At 48.6% G+C, this 16613-nt stretch overlaps 1 protein-coding gene across 2 annotated transcripts in view; it reads right to left on the bottom strand.

Moving 5' to 3' along the window:
* CMTM8 (CKLF like MARVEL transmembrane domain containing 8) overlaps positions 1-16613 on the bottom strand; it is a 147428-nt gene that overhangs the window by 89545 nt on the left and 41270 nt on the right. Inside the window, exons 3-5 of one of the 2 annotated variants that reach the window (XM_067005842.1) lie at positions 13081-13137; positions 11297-11451; positions 1364-2426 (exon numbers count right to left, since the gene is read on the bottom strand). In XM_067005842.1, the coding sequence (XP_066861943.1) occupies positions 1364-1510 (147 nt within the window). In that variant the 5' untranslated portion in view covers positions 1511-2426; positions 11297-11451; positions 13081-13137. The remainder of the gene's footprint in view (positions 1-1363; positions 2427-11296; positions 11452-13080; positions 13138-16613) is intronic. The other variant, XM_059077429.2, reaches the window with a different exon arrangement.

Consider the following 16613-nt stretch of genomic DNA (forward strand, 5'->3'; position numbering starts at 1 on the left):
AACTCCTTCATTCACACAGCAAATATTTGTTGAATTCCTATAAGCCAGGCCCTGCACAGTGATTCCAATACCCCAGCTTTGTTTTGGATCTCCTGAAGGCCTCAATGCCAGCTGGTGGAACCAGCTGGGGCATGGGCTAAGCCAACACTTCAAACTCCTCGTGCACTGGATCCACCTGGGATTGGTTCAGCTGGTCTGGGTTGGGCTCTGAGACTCTGGAGGAGCAAGCAAGCTACTTGATGTGCACAGGTTTTGCTGAAGGTTTCTCAGAGCAACCACTGGGGTCCTCAGTCACTTCGGCACCATCATGGCCCCATATAGGCTAGATTTCAATCCCACAGATGTTTAAGTGAAAGTATACGAGATACAGCAAAAGGGGCGCTGCTTAGACAGCTGGAAGGGATGCGCCTTGGCAGTTAAGAGCAGGACCCTGGAGTCAGGCAGGCCTGGGTTTGAATCCCACCTCCACCACCCCCAGGTGCGACCTACTTCCTCTCTCTAAGCCTCAGTCTCTTCACATGTAAAATGAGATAATGATTAAAGCTACCTTCACAGGATAGGGTTGTTGTGTGGTACATGAGAGCACGAAGGCATCTAAAGCGCTTGACGAGACACTGGCACAGGATGAAGACAATAAATAGTGGCCACCACTAGCTGTTAACGCGGCCGGCATCCTTTCTCAGCCACGAAGGGACCTAAGGGGCGATCACTTGACCTCTCAGCCTCCATGTCTTCCTACGGAGAGGAGAAGGCACATGCTCGGCCTCCTCCCCAGGAACGTTCTGAGTCTTAATCCAGGATGTGCACAGCACCAAACAGGAGACCCTTTGGTCTTCAAAAAGCACCAGACAGGGAGACCCTCAGATTTTATTCAGTAAACGTCTCCTGATTCACCTCGATTTTACTACCAGGAAGCTAAATTTTAAAAAAAGAAAAAGTCTTCTCCTCTCCTCTGATCTACGTAAAGTTTTGCTTTTAGGGAAAAGACCACCCAGGTAGAGAGCAGGTAAGAGAGGCACCAGGTGTCCCTGACACTCATTAACACAAACTCAATGCCCACCAAGCATCCTGCTCCCAGAACACACCACGACCACAGAGAGGGCCCAGCAAGTCGAGTTTCTCTCCAACGAACCTCCCAAGGGTCACGACCCTCTCCCCCAAAAGAGCCCAAGGTGATGAGACCTCGTTCAGAGAGGGAGTCTCTGAGTTCGGCACCTGGGGATGAAGAAGAGGCTGAGCAAAAAGGATTCCTTCGAAGCCCTCCCGAGCATGTGAACAAGCTCCCAGGCGAGGAGCACTGCGCGGGGCCCACCTGCGCCCCGGCCCCCCGGCCCCGCCCGCTCGCCCGCCCGGAGGCACTCACGATCTCCGCCACGATGAGGAGTCCGGGCAGGGTGCGGAGGAACTCGCGGTCGTAGGCGAAGCTGCTGCTGGTGGTGGAGAAGTTCTCCGCGAAGGAGCTGGCGGTGGTGGTGACGGTGTGCGAGCGAGCGCGCTGCGACTCCTCCATCGTCGCGCCCCGGCCGGGCCGGCCCCACCTCGGGGACCCCCGGCGCTTCGGGGCTGGCCGCGCGGCCCTGAGCCTGGGGACACCGGAGTGGGGGGAGGGGAGGGCGGCGGCGCGGGGACCAGGGCGCGCGGGGGCCACCCGCCGGGATCCGTCCGGCCGCAGTGTGTGTCCGGCGAGTGCACGGCCGCCCCTGCTCCTAGGCGCGCGGGGTCTCGGCCTGCGCGGGGGCCCCGGAGCAGGAGACCGGGCGAGGGGAGGCCGCCAGCAGCCAAGGGAGGCGGCGGAGGCCGGGCGGAGGGGAGGGGGCGTGGAGAGGGGCGGGCGCGCGGCTGGCGGGGAGAGACCGCCCCGCGGAGGCGCCGAGGAGCGGCGGTCGCTTCACCTGTTGCGGGGCTCGCAGCCGGGAGGGCGCGCTGGCGCACGCTGAGCGGCGGGCTACACGGGAGGTTGGGGGAGGGAGGGCTTGGGGAGTGGGGGGAGGGAGGGCAGGGGTCGCGGCCGCTCCGCCAGGCCCCGCCTCCCAGGGGCGGGCCGCCGTTAACCTGTCTCCTTCCACCTGGCGGCGACTAGCCCTGGGTCCTTGGACCCCGGGGAGAGCCAGGCCTCCGGGCCCTGCGGCTCCGGGAATGGAGGGGGTGGGGAGGGGCGGTGACTCCAGGGGCGTAAGAGCAGCTGGAAGTACGATCCGGCCGGACCTTAGACCCGAGATCGATGCGAGGCCGCCGGGACGGTCCAACCAGAGCTTCTCCCCCTGCCGCCGCTTCCGCTGCCGAAGCCCGGCGTGATTTCTTGCCCCTCCTGGCAGGAACAATTTGAGGAACCAACTTTTTCGCCGGGTTTGGAAGGCGAGATGCTTCTTGGCGCTCGCAGTGGCTCGATCCCCGGGATCCGTGGAGACTCGGGGCTGGCGCCTGGCCTGGAGATGAGAGCGGGGAGATATTTGGGATCCCTGGTCATGATGAATCAGTGTCCCATAACCCTCGGGAGGAAATGTTGGAGGAAAGCTTGAACGGTGTGTGTGTTGTGCAAACTGAAGTTTCAGACCAACGGGCTGTACTTTCCTGGGGTGCGGGAGAGGATGAGGGAGCCCCACACAGTGAGGCAGCTTGTTAGAGGGTCGGGCTGACCCCAGCTCCAACACCGCACTTGCATTTCTCAGCTGTGTGACCAGGAGCAAGGGCCTCCACTTCTCTCTGCCTCAGTGGTGCCATCTGTAAAATGTGTAGATGGGCGCCTTGCCAACAGAAGCATCTTCGTGTCGCTCTCTCCTTTTGTATTGTGAAAGGATGGCAAGAAACGTTCTATTTTATTCAGAAACCCCCAAAAGGAAAGGAAATAATCCTTGTTCACAAATAAAGCGTTGCTCTGGGGTCACCACAAAGCCATTCCCTCTTATCTGTCCCAAGGCACGTGTAAAAAAGATCAGAAGGGGGTTTCCCTGGTGGCGCAGTGGTTAGGGGTCCGCCTGCAGATGCAGGGGATGCGGGTTCGCGCCCCGGTCCGGGAGGATCCCATGTGCCGCAGAGCGGCTGGGTCTGCGAGCCATGGCCGCTAGGCCTGTGCGTCCGGAGGCTCCGCAGCAGGAGAGGCCACAACAGTGAGAGGCCCGCATACCGGGGGAAAAAAAAAAAAAAAAGATCAGAAGGGACATTTTTTTCCACAATGTCCTGTCAGCTGAGCTGAGAAAGCAAAAACTATTGCATACAATCTAATAAAACAAAACAAGGAATTCGTTTCTTTTAATCTAGGGCCTACTCAGGAGGACCTCAGGGAGAAAAGTTAAGGCTTCAGAAGCATTACAAAGACGACGATTTAGAGAAATTCCATCCATGAGCATTTGCTAAGCATCTTGGGCTGGTGGGTAAAGAGAACAAGAAATATAGCCCTTTCCCCGAGAGCAGCGGTTCCCAACGTGTGGTACCCAGACCAGCAGCATCAGTATCAACCAGGAACTCTCAGAAATGCAAGTTCTCAAGCCCCATCCTAGACCCACTGAATCAGAAATTCTGAGGGCAGGGGCCAGGAAGCTGTTTTTGAACCAGCCTTCCAGGAGACTGATACATACTGAAGTTTGAGAGCTACTGGTTTAGAGAAACCAATTTTGCAGCTGTGGAAATAAGAGATACACACATGGAATGGCTGAAGAAGCTGTCTGTGGCATCATGCAGGACATTTGGTGAAGGCAGGAAGGAAGTCGAAACAGCTCTATTTCTGTATTACAAAGGACAAGCCCTTCTCAGAAAACCCCTGAGGCCAAATGGATTTCAAAACTCTGATCTTTAATTTAGAAAGGTAAAAGTGTACATATACCATACACCATATAACACCCTCAGTGAGGTCTGGAGTGGTACTTTAATCAAATACACTAGTTTTCGGCAATGAAAATACGTGAATGAAGTAAGTGTGTGTTTGGCTTATCTACTGCAGTGCGATAAATGCTCCCAAACATCAGTGGTTTAAAATAACAACCATCTTACTCATGAATCTGTGGGTCAGGAATTTGGGCGGTGCTTGGCTGGCAGAGTCTTCTGTTCCACATGGTGTTGGCTGGAGTCATTACCTCAGCTGTTTTCAGCCGGTGACTGGGCAGGTGTGGAAAGGCTGAAAAGCCTTCACTCACATTCTGTTCACTCCCTTTCTGGCACTTCAGTGCTCCTCTACCTGGCCTCTCTCTCTCTCCATGAAGCTTATTAGGCTTCCTCATAACATGGTGGGTTCAGAGTAGTTGGACTTCTATACAGTAGTTGGCTTCCAAGAGGGGAAAAAATAAGCAGAAGCTGCAGATCTCTTAAGATCCAGCCTTGAAATCTACAGAGCATCTTTTCTGCCACTTTTTTTTTTTTCTTTTGCGGTACGCGGGCCTCTCACCGCCTCGCCCTCTCCCGTTGCTCCAGACGCGCGGGCTCAGCGGCCATGGCTCACGGGCCCAGCCGCTCCGCGGCACGTGGGATCCTCCCGGACCGGGGCACGAACCCGCGTCCCCTGAATCGGCAGGCGGACTCTCAACCACTGCGCCACCAGGGAAGCCCTGCCACATACTATTGGTCAAAGCCAGTGATAAGGGCAGCCTGATTCAAACAGAGGGGAAATAGACACCATGTCTGGATGAGAGAAGCAGCAAAGGACTGTGGCCTTTGCTTTTAATCCATGGCCTTTCATATTTTAATCCATGAAGTGGGATAAAAAAAGACAATAAATAACTTCACACCATAACTTCACACCAGGTTAAGTCATATGTTTCTACCAAATACATATTCTGCAAACTTGAAACTTTTGGTTTTCAGCTTCTTAGATTTCAGAATTACAAAGAAGCAATTATACACTGGTTGTTGACAAATGGACTGCTCCTTTCCAACTAACTGTTGCCTAAATTCAGGGGCTCATCTTCTGCCTGGAAGCCTCCTGATGGGATGTCCATTCCTTCAATGACATGTTTATACAATCCACCCTTCATCTACCTGCAAGAATTATTGTCCTGAAACCCCAGGCTCAGATCTGGGTTAATGTCCCACTGTGCACACTATAAAAGCCACTAGGAGGTGGTACACCTCAGGCTTCCAGCCCTTTTCCCAAACTGCTCTAGAATGCTTCCCATTCCAACCCCAAATACATTTTCACATGTCTCTGTAGGTGGGACCACTGTATGTCCATAACCAGCTTTTCTCAGCCTAGAAAGCCTCCTACCTTCACCCACAGCTCAAATCTGCATCCTTTGGGCCCATTTCAAAAGCCACCTTTTCTGTGATTTCCATTCGATTTCCATAAAGCTTATTCTTATCTTCTTTGCTCTAGAATTCATTCATTTTACGTACCACTCTTTACCACTTCTTTTTTTTTTTTTTTTTTTTTTTGCGGTATGCGGGCCTCTCACTGCTGTGGCCTCTCCCGCTGCGGAGCACAGGCTCCGGACGCGCAGGCCCAGCGGCCATGGCTCACGGGCCCAGTTGCTCCGCGGCATGTGGGATCTTCCCGGACCAGGGCACGAACCCGTGTCCCCTGCATCGGCAGGCGGACTCTCAACCACTGCGCCACCAGGGAAGCGCCTCTTTACCACTTCTTGAGGGACTATGAATCACCCTTCTTTACCTCCCTCCCCACCAAAGGAGGTGTTGAATGAATGCTGAAACCCAAACTTTATTATTCTTTTATTTTTAATGTTGATGAGGTCTAGCTTATTTTCTTTTGTTGCTCATGCTTTGGATTTTATATCTAAGACTCCATTGCCAAATCCAAAGTCATGAAAATTCACACATGTGTTTTCTTTTTTTTAATTGATTAATTTATTTATTTTTGGCTGCACTGGGTCTTCGTTGCTGTGTGCAGACCCTCTCTAGTTGTGAGTGGGGCCGCTCTTCGTTGCACTGCACAGGCGTCCCATTGCGGTGGCTTCTCCTGTTGCTGAGCACAGGCTCTAGGCACACTGGCTTCAGTAGTTGTGGCTCGCAGGCTCAGTTGCTCCGTGGCATGTGGGATCTTCCCGGACCAGGACTCAAACCCGTGTCCCCTGCATTGGCAGGTGGATTCTTAACCACTGCGCCACCAGGGAAGTCCCCCAAACTTTATTCTTAAATGCAGAAAAATATCAGAGGAAGAAAAGGTAGGCCCTGCCCTCCTATAAAAAAGACTTCATACAGAACAGAGCTTTGAGCTTAGACTTGTAGGAGGTATCTAATTCATTTAAATGGAGGAGAAGGTGGACAGGTAAGAAAGACATCACCCAGCCTATAGGAACAGGCGAAGCGACACCACAAGTGCCAGCATGAGTAGGCCAGGTACGAACAGATACAGAGAAATCTAAGGAGATCTGTTTGCATGGAAGAAGGTTTTTATGTGGGTTGTTGAGGGTTTATACAGAGTCTGAAATATGGTTTCCATTAGGCCATATTACCCAAGAAGCAAGCTATGAGATGTAGCACTGCCAAGAGTCTGTGGAGCCCAGGCCATTCCATAGGGACCCAAGGCTCATCAATAATTCAGTGAGGGGGCTTCCCTGGTGGCACAGTGGTTGAGAGTCCGCCTGCCAATGCAGGGGACACGGGTTCGTGCCCCGGTCCTGGAGGATCCCACATGCTGTGGAGCGACTGGGCCCGTGAGCCATGGCCGCTGAGCCTGCGCGTCCGGAGCCTGTGCTCTGCAACGGGAGAGGCCACAACAGTGAGAGGCCCATGTGCCATTAAAAAAAAAAAAAAAATTCAGTGAAAAAGTGGACACCTTGTGACTTTTACCTACTGTCTGAAAGAGGACCAAGGGACATTCTCATTTATAAAGAATTTTTTATAGATTCACCTAACACTCGTTTCTCTTCATTATTATTCTAGTTTAAAATTAATTATGATATTTTCAGGCAAGAATCATCAATGGATGTTAGAATTAGTGAGTGGAAGTATGATGAGAAAAAAGGATATTTACATCATCTCAAAGTATCTCCCAAGAAGATAGTTTTCCCTTTGAATACTTATGAATTCATAAGTAACTCTGCAGTGGGGAGACCTGTGAGACACCACCAGATGTCAAAGTCAGTATCATCAGATAGCGTGTACCTCCCAATCTGACGCATCGAGGAGAAGGCAACATCACTTCTGTGGTCTTCTTATCAAAATGAATAACCTGATTTCAGTCATGAGGAAAAAACAGACAGACCAAAATCAGAGGATATTTTGTTAAGTATTAAGGTCAAAAAAGACAAAGAAACACTGAGGAATTGTTCCACACTTGAGAGCCAAGTGCAAGGTGAAATGCTAGATGAGTCAGAAAAAGAACCTCAGGGGACTTCCCTGGCGTCCAGTGGTTAAGACTCCGTGCTTCCAATGCAGAGGGCTCGGGTTCGATTCCTCGTTGGGGAACTAAGATCCCACATGCCACTCGGCCAAAAAATAAAAAGAAATAGAATATAATACAGGTGAATTCAAAAATATACAATAAAAAAAAACAAAACTCAGTGAGACAGTGGGGGAAATCTGAATAAATTTTGTAGATTAGATAACAGCATTGTATCAGGTTAATCCCATGATTTCAATCTTGATACTCTTGTTATATAAAATGTTAATATTTGTGGAATCTGGGTGAAAGTTTACAGAAAATCTTTTTTTTTGCCACTTTTTGGTTAGTCTGAAATTATTTCCAAAAATTAAGAAAATAAAAATAATTATTTATGGTTGATCACAAATAGGGTTCTCTAGTTTCAAATGTAGTTCAGATTCTCCAAGCCCATTTGATTTTGTAGTTTATCCATCCCAGAGCTTCCTGTCTCCCCTCCTCTTGTTATTAATGTGTCTTGTAGGGAAAGCAGGAGTTTGGCTTAGAAGTGAGAATGTTCTTTCACTCAGTCCTGAAAGCTACCAGTCAGTCTGGTCTGTCCTCAACTTGAAAACAGGCAGACATGGGGCCCAAATCCATTCACCAATGAAGCTGTAGGTCTGTTTGTTTGGTTTCCAAGATGCTCTGTCAATTTGACCAGAGGCCTTAAGTCCTCTGGGGTTAGCAGATAAGGTCAAACAAGTAAATGTATCAGCTGGTTTTGTTTCAGAATGGCTTCTTGAATTGTGGTCTTCTAACCAGATACACTGGGCTTAAAAATCTTAACTTTGTAGAAGGTTCTTACCTCACACAAAGGAGTCCATTCACTCCCATTTTTCTTGAAACATATGATCCCCCGGGTCACACTTTATTTTTGTGTTTTAGTTTTAGAAACAGGGACCAGAAATATTTCACTTTCCGCTTACCATAAATCCACATTTGGGAACCTGGAAATGCAGTGAAATCAGCCCAACATTCAAACTCAGTTGAGGGGCATGTAATAGAGAATGGTGGAGTCTGTGGTGAACAAGAGCACAAATGCTCTAAAAGGGCCACCTGGGTTTCTAACCCCGTGATTGCTACCTTGCAAAACTTTGGGCCTAGTATTGCTAGAAATCCCAGTTTATTTATTTATTTATTTTCAGCCACACAGCGCAGCTTGTGGGATCTTAGTTCCCTGACCAGAGATCAAACCTAGGCCCTCGGCAGTGAAAGCTTGGAGTCCTAACCGCTAAAATACCAGTTTGTAAATATTGCCAATTAACGTCCATTATTTTAAAAGACTGTAATGTGTCACCTTTGTGGGCTGAACAACGAATCTGAGAAACCATCAGTTGGCATCACCTGATTCAGGCAAAGGGGGAAGGCTCTCTTCTCCCTTCCCAGGCCCCCCCCCACCTCTCCCTCCCCCTGGGAGGCCCTCTAGAAGTCTGGGAGGGTGACTCTGAGCGTGGAGGGGCTGGAGGAACTACTGAGGAGAGAGGTGAGTGAAATGTGAAATCAGTGGAGGGATGCTTAGGGTTGACCAGGGTTTTCTGGAGCCGAGGAGGTTAAGAGTGGGAAAATTTAGAGGGGTTAAGAGTCAGCTGATTTAGAACTAGGTGTTTAGAAGGTGTAATAATAATAACTAAGTAGTAATTAATTTATTATTGGCTTATTTTGGGTCAAGCACTGACTGCCTTAAGTTGAATTCTATTCGATTTTTAAAAAATCTTCTTGGGACTTCCCTGGCGCTCCAGTGGTTAGGACTTGGCGCTTTCACTGCCGAGGGCCCGGGTTCGATCCCTGGTCAGGGAACTAAGATCCCACAAGCTGGGCAGAGCCAAAGAATAAAATGAAAAATAAAAATGAAAAATAAAAATCTTAAGGGTGTTGATCTCAATGAAAAAGATGGGCTCCCCAGAGTTCTTAGCTGCGGCCAATGGCTCAAGAAACATTGATCTAATATCTACAATGTGCTGTGTACTACTGAACTACACAGCTCGGTATGACTGTCCCTTCCTTTACTGAATATGTCATCAGAAGCGGGGAGAGAGCAGTCAATGAGTGATGGGTGGGATCCCTGCCAGGCCAGGGGTGGGCCCAAGGTCAGCCTGCACAGTGGGAAGGCAGCATGGTCAGCCTGGGGACCAGGGACTGTTTCTTCCAGAAGCAGACATTTAACTGTTTTCAAGGGCCATTCGAAGTTAACTAAGCAAAGAATCGGGATAGAGGAGGAAATTCCAGAGGAAGGACACAATTCCCCCATCAGGAAGCACTGGATCGGTGTGTTCACTGAGATATATGGTTTTCAGCGCTCCTGGCTGTCCAGGGTAAAAAACAATGGGCCTGCTCCCTCTCCATTTGGTCCATAAACATTAATTACACTGTGCTTGGCAAAGGGGGAGATGGGGAGAAATTCCATCCATGAGCATTTACGAAGCTTGTTATCAAACCATACCCACTCCTGTTCGAGTCACTGAGAGCTGCAGGGGTGCGTGCGTGCGTGCGTGTGTGTGTGTGTGTGTGTGTGTGTGTATGTATGTTATCATCTTCCTAGAGGAGTGAATAAAGTCAAGGTCAGGTACTTGAGGCTCTCATGATCGTCAAGCTTTTTACTTTTTCTGCAAGTACTTTACAAGCAAGTAGAAAATGAAATTGACAATACATATAACATTTCCACCAAACCAAAGCTCAAAAAGAGGACTGGGAGGTGGGGGCGTGGGTACCATTCACTCCCTCCCGAGGGGCAGCTTAGTTGACCCCTCACAACAGGTCCTAGAGTGGAAAATGACTGAGGTTTGTGGAAGGAAGGGCAAGTTTTCCTGCAGCACCTTGCGGGGGCCCATTTATCACATTCAAACAATAAAACAGTATCAGTCACAAGCAAGTGGAAACCCTGGAACGTGTCAGAATGAGGCCCACGCGGCTGGGCGCTGGATTCAGAAAGGAGACCCAGTGTGTTTGGAGGAGCCGCCCTAGAAGTCCCAAAAGGGGTGGGAAATTGGAAGCAGCTGCTGCTAAAAAATACCCTGTGCTTGTGAATATCGCTTTGTGGAGGCTCCATGGGCCTAATCTACAGACTTTGCTTTGTAGGACTGAAAAAAATTCTAGGCTCTAATAATAATCTGAAACAGAGGTGAATTTGAGGGTCCTGTTGCCAACACCTTTTAATGAATAAAAGTTAATTAATGCTAATGATAGCGTTAATTAGGTGCCCACTGAGCAAATTCCTCTGACCCAGGTACTGGATGAGCAAAGACCTGTCCCCACGTAGCTGACCACACCCAAAGAAATGCCAGGAACCTTCCCAAATGAAATCAGAAGCACACCCAAAAATTGGACGGCAGAGATAAAGAGCAGAGTAATTATACCCACAAGTGTCTCTCCAGAAGACTCTGGAGAGGAACGCATTAAGCAAGCAATTTAGGGAGTGGGTGTTTGCTTACCAACTACCTTTGCTTTAGAAAGAATTAATTGGAGGGTTTGTTTATAGATGATTAACTGTTTGAAGGAAGAGAGAGGATGGAGCTGAGAAATTTAAAGGCAGCTAGGATCTTTAGCCAAAGAGTCCCAGAAGCACGAGAAACACCCCATCTGTACAAAGAGATACATCTGGGCTTCCCTGGTGGCACAGTGGTTGAGAGTCCGCCTGCTGATGCAGGGGACACGGTTTCGTGCCCCGGTCTGGGAAGATCCCACATGCTGCGGAGCAGCTGGGCCCGTGAGCCATGGCCGCTGAGCCTGCGTGTCCGGAGCCTGTGCTCCTCAACGGGAGAGGCCACAGCAGTGAGAGGCCCGCGTACCGAAAAAAAAAAAAAAAAAAAAAAACAGAGAGAGATACATCTAAATGCATTCTTGAAGAGTTGCTGGCAAATAAAAGGTAAAATGTATCATGGGGTTGCCTGTTTATAATGCCAAGAATCACCCCCTTGTGTATTTGTCTTGGAATTCCCACGGTCCAATCCACTTGGTAAGTTTGCTATTTCTTTGCACGCAGCATGTACTTGCCTTGGATGGTGGGGGAGAGGCTCCAAGCCTGGGTAGCACGTCCACATTTGCACAAGCCCAAGTCGTATTAGCATCAGGCTTATTAATGGATGGATGACATAACGGATGGATGACAAACTGCACTTGGGTTTCTCCCCTCCCAAGACCTGGTGAATCTGTAACCAGAAAAGCCAGTTAGGTCTCCTGGCACAGTCAGGGGTGGGGGCTGATGGAGTAGGCGCAGGTGCACTAGTTTTGTGGGATCTGTGCTTTTCAGAGGGGGGCATCCTGTGAGAGCTTCGGAATGTATTATAAACTAACTGCCCGGGAGAATGGAATTCACCGTGGACTCCTAGCCTCGTGCTTGGAAGCTGATAAGCATGCAACAAGATCTGAGGCGGGAATAGAGTAAAAAGAAGTACTTTTCATAAAACCACAGTACTGTGGGACCTCTAAACAGGTTGTCACAACTGAGACAGCGCTCGGCAGGGAGCCTCATACGTTATTCTTATTTTTAATTATTATTATTATTTTGGCCACACCGCACAGCTTGCAGGATCTCTGTTCACTGACCAGGGACTGAACCCAGACCAGGGCAGTGAAAGCGCCAAGTCCTAACCACTGGACCACCAGGGAATTCTCACGTTATTATTGTTTTGATGATTGTCTCCATCTTTAGGAATGGATCATGTCCACCCCATCACACAAGGAGGGGTTGTGACATAGGTTTTTTAGGCCCAAATTGGAGATTACAATCGCTTCTCATCAGCAGTCTTTTTACAGGACTGATTTTAGCAACTCTGACATGACAGAGACTCTAGCTGTCTTCAGATGTCCCCAGTCCCCTCCTTCCTTTAATAACAGAACTCTAGAGTTTTAGCAGGGCACACAGTCACCTAGTTAAGGACATTTCCCAGCCTCCCTCAGAGTTAGGTGTGGCCATGTAGCTAAACAAATAATAATAACAATAACAACTTACAGTCTCATAGGTTTCAGGTAACTATTCTAAGTGCTTTAGATGTACCAACCCATTTAATTTTCACAATAACCCCATGAAGGATTAGGAAACAGAAGTGCAAAGACATTAACTGACTTGGCCAAGACCCCAGATGGTAAGTGGTAGAACTGGGATTTCAACCCCAAAATGGGGGCCCAGAGTTTGCCTTCTAGCTCACATTCAGCCCAGTGGAATGTGAGTAGAACTTCCAGGCCCTGCCTTCAAAGGGGAGAGGCTCACTCTCCATCGCCCTGTCTCTCCTTCCTGCCAGTGGGAAATTGCCATCTTAAGCTATAAGATGGAAGCCGCCTGTTGAAGCTGGTGGGACAAGATGAAAGGATGGGTGCCCAGCACCATAAGCCTGATGCCTTATGCTCAGCGTGTTACAGGAGAGAGAAAGAAATCTTTATCTGATTTTAACCATTGCTATTTGGGGAGAGAAGGGTTAGGGTTAGGTAGTCTTCGTTACATTAACACTGTAAGAACATAACCTAATGAATCCACCTTAGGTCAAGAGTGAAGTCATGGAGGGAAGGGAAACATGTCTTTGAGCACCTACTGTCTTCACACATTGTCTCATTCATTCCCCACAGAAGTTCTGCAAATAGGCCCATATTTGGAATGAAGGATCTGAGGCTCAGAGTAGGTAAGAAACTTGCCTAAGACCACACAGCTCATAGATGGATGGGCCAAGATTTCAAGAAACCTTCTCCAAAGGCCTCTTTTCCACTGTTCCACAGTGATGCTCTGGGAAAAGGTGACTCATTTATAAGATGCATTTCTACAACATCTGTAACGTGATCCATACCCTTTTATGAGTTACTCCTCAAAGCAATCCGATCAGATTGGTGCTCTTAGTTCCATGCTGTAGATGAGAAAACAGGCAAGACAAGCAATTATACCCCCAGCATCCAGAGAGGGCTAGATTTAGAAGCCACAGCTGCAGAAATTCAAGGCTGATGATTCCTCTACAAAGAGAACAAATTTGAGAACCTAGCAGTCCTTATTTTTAAACTTGTGAAGTGTCTTCTCCTTTTTCAGGAATTTAAATGGTGGGGGATAGAAGGGGAAGAGGTCATTTGCTGATGATACAGAAGTGCTGTGTTTAGTATGAGTTTTACAGATTTTTCCTATTTGACTATTCAAGGTTTGTTGGTCACATCAGACCTTCTGAGTTGCGGGGGACAATTACATAAAGACCCCCCAACCCAGAAGCTGGCCCTCTTCTAGAGACAAAGGATGTGGTCACCGAGGGTCTCACTCATTCTGGCCATAGACAGCCTCAAGATGGGAGACCTGGGGACCCCTGGGTCCTCAGTACCACTTTGCCTCTTCTCCTGTTTCCTGCAGGAAACCAGCTTTCTCTGTTCCTGGTCTATCTGGGGGGATATGGTAGCCAAAACTTCTCTACTCCATTTCTCCTGGGTTAACAAGGGCAGCCAGACCATGCTGGAATCTGCATCTCCCACCCAAATTCTCAGGGAAGGGGTCCAAGAGTGCAGTTTAAGCTCACTGCCTGCCCCCTCATACAATCAACCAATCAACGATGGGATGGCTGATGCACCACAACACTGTGGATTGGGAGGGGCATTCCCATGGAAACAGCAGTGGCCAGATGACTTAGTACAAGGGGTCCTCAAATCTAGCTGCACATCAGTCATCTGAGGAACTTAAAAAACTGTCCAAGTCCAATCCCCACCTCCAGAAACTTTTATTTAATTGGTCTGGATGAGATGGAGTATGGAATCCTGGCATCAGTGTTTTGGGGAAAGTTCCCCAGGTGATTCTTTGTAGCCGTAATAGGGCATTTGCAAGGTATCTTAACAGCAAAGAGGAACATTTTCAGGAAGATTTTTAAGCAGGAAGCTGTGTGTTCTGAAAAGCTGTTTGCTTTGCTGTGATTTGTCAGTGGCTCCATTCCTCTTTATGTTAAAGAAACGTCTGAAGATCTTGCTACTTGAAGAGTGGTCCCTAGACCAGCCGCTGCAGCAGTGGCACTGCAGAACCTCGGGCCCTGCTCAGACCTGCTGGACTAGACTCTACATTTTAACAAAATCCTGAGTGCTTCCGTGCATATTAGAAGCACTGCTTTAAGCCCCTCAGTTCTCAAACCTGGTTGCACATTGGAATCACCTGGGGAATGTTAAAAACTACTGAGGCCAGGCCCTACCCCCAGGGATTCTGATTTAATTGGGCTGAAGTATAGCCTGGGTATGGGGATTTTGAAAAAAGCAAGTAGGGAAGTCAGTTCTGAAGATCCTACTCTGTTAGAATGGTGAATTCCAAGAAAGCAGTTTTCCTGCTTTGTACAATTTGCTGTAGGCTTAAGGATGGTAAACAGCTCCAGGCAAAAATACAGCCCTAAAGATTCGACTTAAACTTTTACAAGAATTGATTTGGAGACCGTATGCCTGTCCAACTCTCTACCCCTTCCCTCTCCAAGCCGTACCCCTAAGGTATCAGCCTGGCATTCTCTCCAGGCCCCTGCTTGAGGGCAGGGGAAGGGGTAATAAATATGAGTTTTCCAAACACCTCTGTGTCTACAACACAGGAGAGAGTTTTTCTCTTCTTTCTTTCTTTTTTTTCTAAGTGGGCTGCTCAGTTTATGTTTTGCCCTGCTCTGAACACTGCTCTGAACAGCTGAACTGAAAAGCACTCCAGAGTCCATCAAGCGGGGCAGACAGCATGGGAGGGAAATAATGGAAAACCGTGGCAGAACAATTGTCCTTTTATACAAGGTGACCTTCGCTGGGGGAGGGGACTCTTTTGTTTTATTATTCTCCAAATTAGCCTCACAGGAAAGGGTCGGTGCTCTCCCCCGAATGCCCATCACCCCAATCCTGGGCTTTTCTTTGTCACCTTTCAATCTCCCCAACTCCGTAGTTTTTCTTTTCTTGGGAAAGAATCACGTTTCCTAAAAAAGGGTTGAGGCAGATGTTGAAACTCAAAACCAAAGAACCTAAATCTGTAGGATTTCAGGAGCACCAGTGACCGATGAAATACGACAGAGTAGAGACAAAACTGAACAAACAGGGAACTGGGTCATCTCCCCAATACCTGGCTCCAAGAAGCAGCCACCTTGAACTATGAAAATATGCCACGGTTCCTTAGATCTTCCTGAACCAGGTCTTGAAATCGAAAGGTAACTTCCAGTGTGACAGGATGGAATTGTTGGACTTTGAGGTTGCCTCTCCAACATCGATCATACCCCTCCATCATTGTAGGGTTGGTTGCCAAGGTGGGAGAATGAGCCTGACCCCACCCCCAGCCCCTTGGCTGGCCCCTGATTGGTTCAAGGCAGTCGGGATACTCCTACCTCTGCATCCTGATTGCTTGGAAGAGAAGCCTATCTCAATATTGTGAGGGGAAGCTGGACTGAGGACCGAGCCTACACGAGGGAGGAACACTGAGCTAAAAAGCAGAGAAGCACCCCTCAACGTGGCCCTGAGGAGTCAGCGCATATGCAGCCCAGCGTCCGCATCCCTGGGTCGGGAGAAATCTGCAGCGTGCGTTCCACCCCACTTCTGAGAGCTACCCGAGGGACTAAGCTTAGGTGCCCGGAGTCTGTAACTGACTTAACAATGCTCCCTTTATTGGCCGCCTTCCCTTCCCCTTATCACTTCCCAGCGCTTTTCTCGTGTTCCCTTCAGATCCCAGAATAAACTACTTGTACTCAAATCCTCATCTCATGTCTGCTTCTGGGGGAAATCTAAGCTAAGACAGTTTTGTTCAAGTCGAACTTTTAGAACAAATAGGTAGCTTTCTCTTTGTGGATGCTGTGGTGTTTTTTGGTCCTCTGCCTGGATTGATTGACCCTTCTCCCTGGTCTCTGCTAGACAAACTCCTACTCGCGCTCCAAGACCCAATTCAGATTTGTCCTTCTCTGTGGGTTCTTCCTAGAAGACTTAGTCATGGCCTCCCTCGTGCCATCACTGGACTGTGAACAACCCTCCACCGTTGGAATGACCTTATTGGAGATGGGCATTTACCTGGCAGTCTTTCTTCCAAACCGAGGCAAGCTTCTCTTCCCCAGGGACTTGCACAGAAGGTGGCACACAGCTGTCATTCAATAAATATTTGTTGAGTCCATGTGTGAATCCCTGACATGATAACATGGTGGTTGTTTTACATCACTAAGTTTTGGGATGGTTTGCTACATAGTACTAGCTAACCAGAACAGCCATGATTAACTTTTTCACCTTGTGCATGCTACTTAAACTTTCAGATCTCTTACCTGAAAAATGGGGATGATAATAGTCATACATGCTGTCTAGCTGGGTTTTTGTGAGTGTAAGTTAAGGGATTTGTGCCTGGCACGTAGTAATTGCCCAAGGAATACTT

This window comes from Kogia breviceps, chromosome 10 (assembly GCF_026419965.1).
Source record: "Kogia breviceps isolate mKogBre1 chromosome 10, mKogBre1 haplotype 1, whole genome shotgun sequence".
NCBI lineage: Eukaryota > Metazoa > Chordata > Mammalia > Artiodactyla > Physeteridae > Kogia > Kogia breviceps.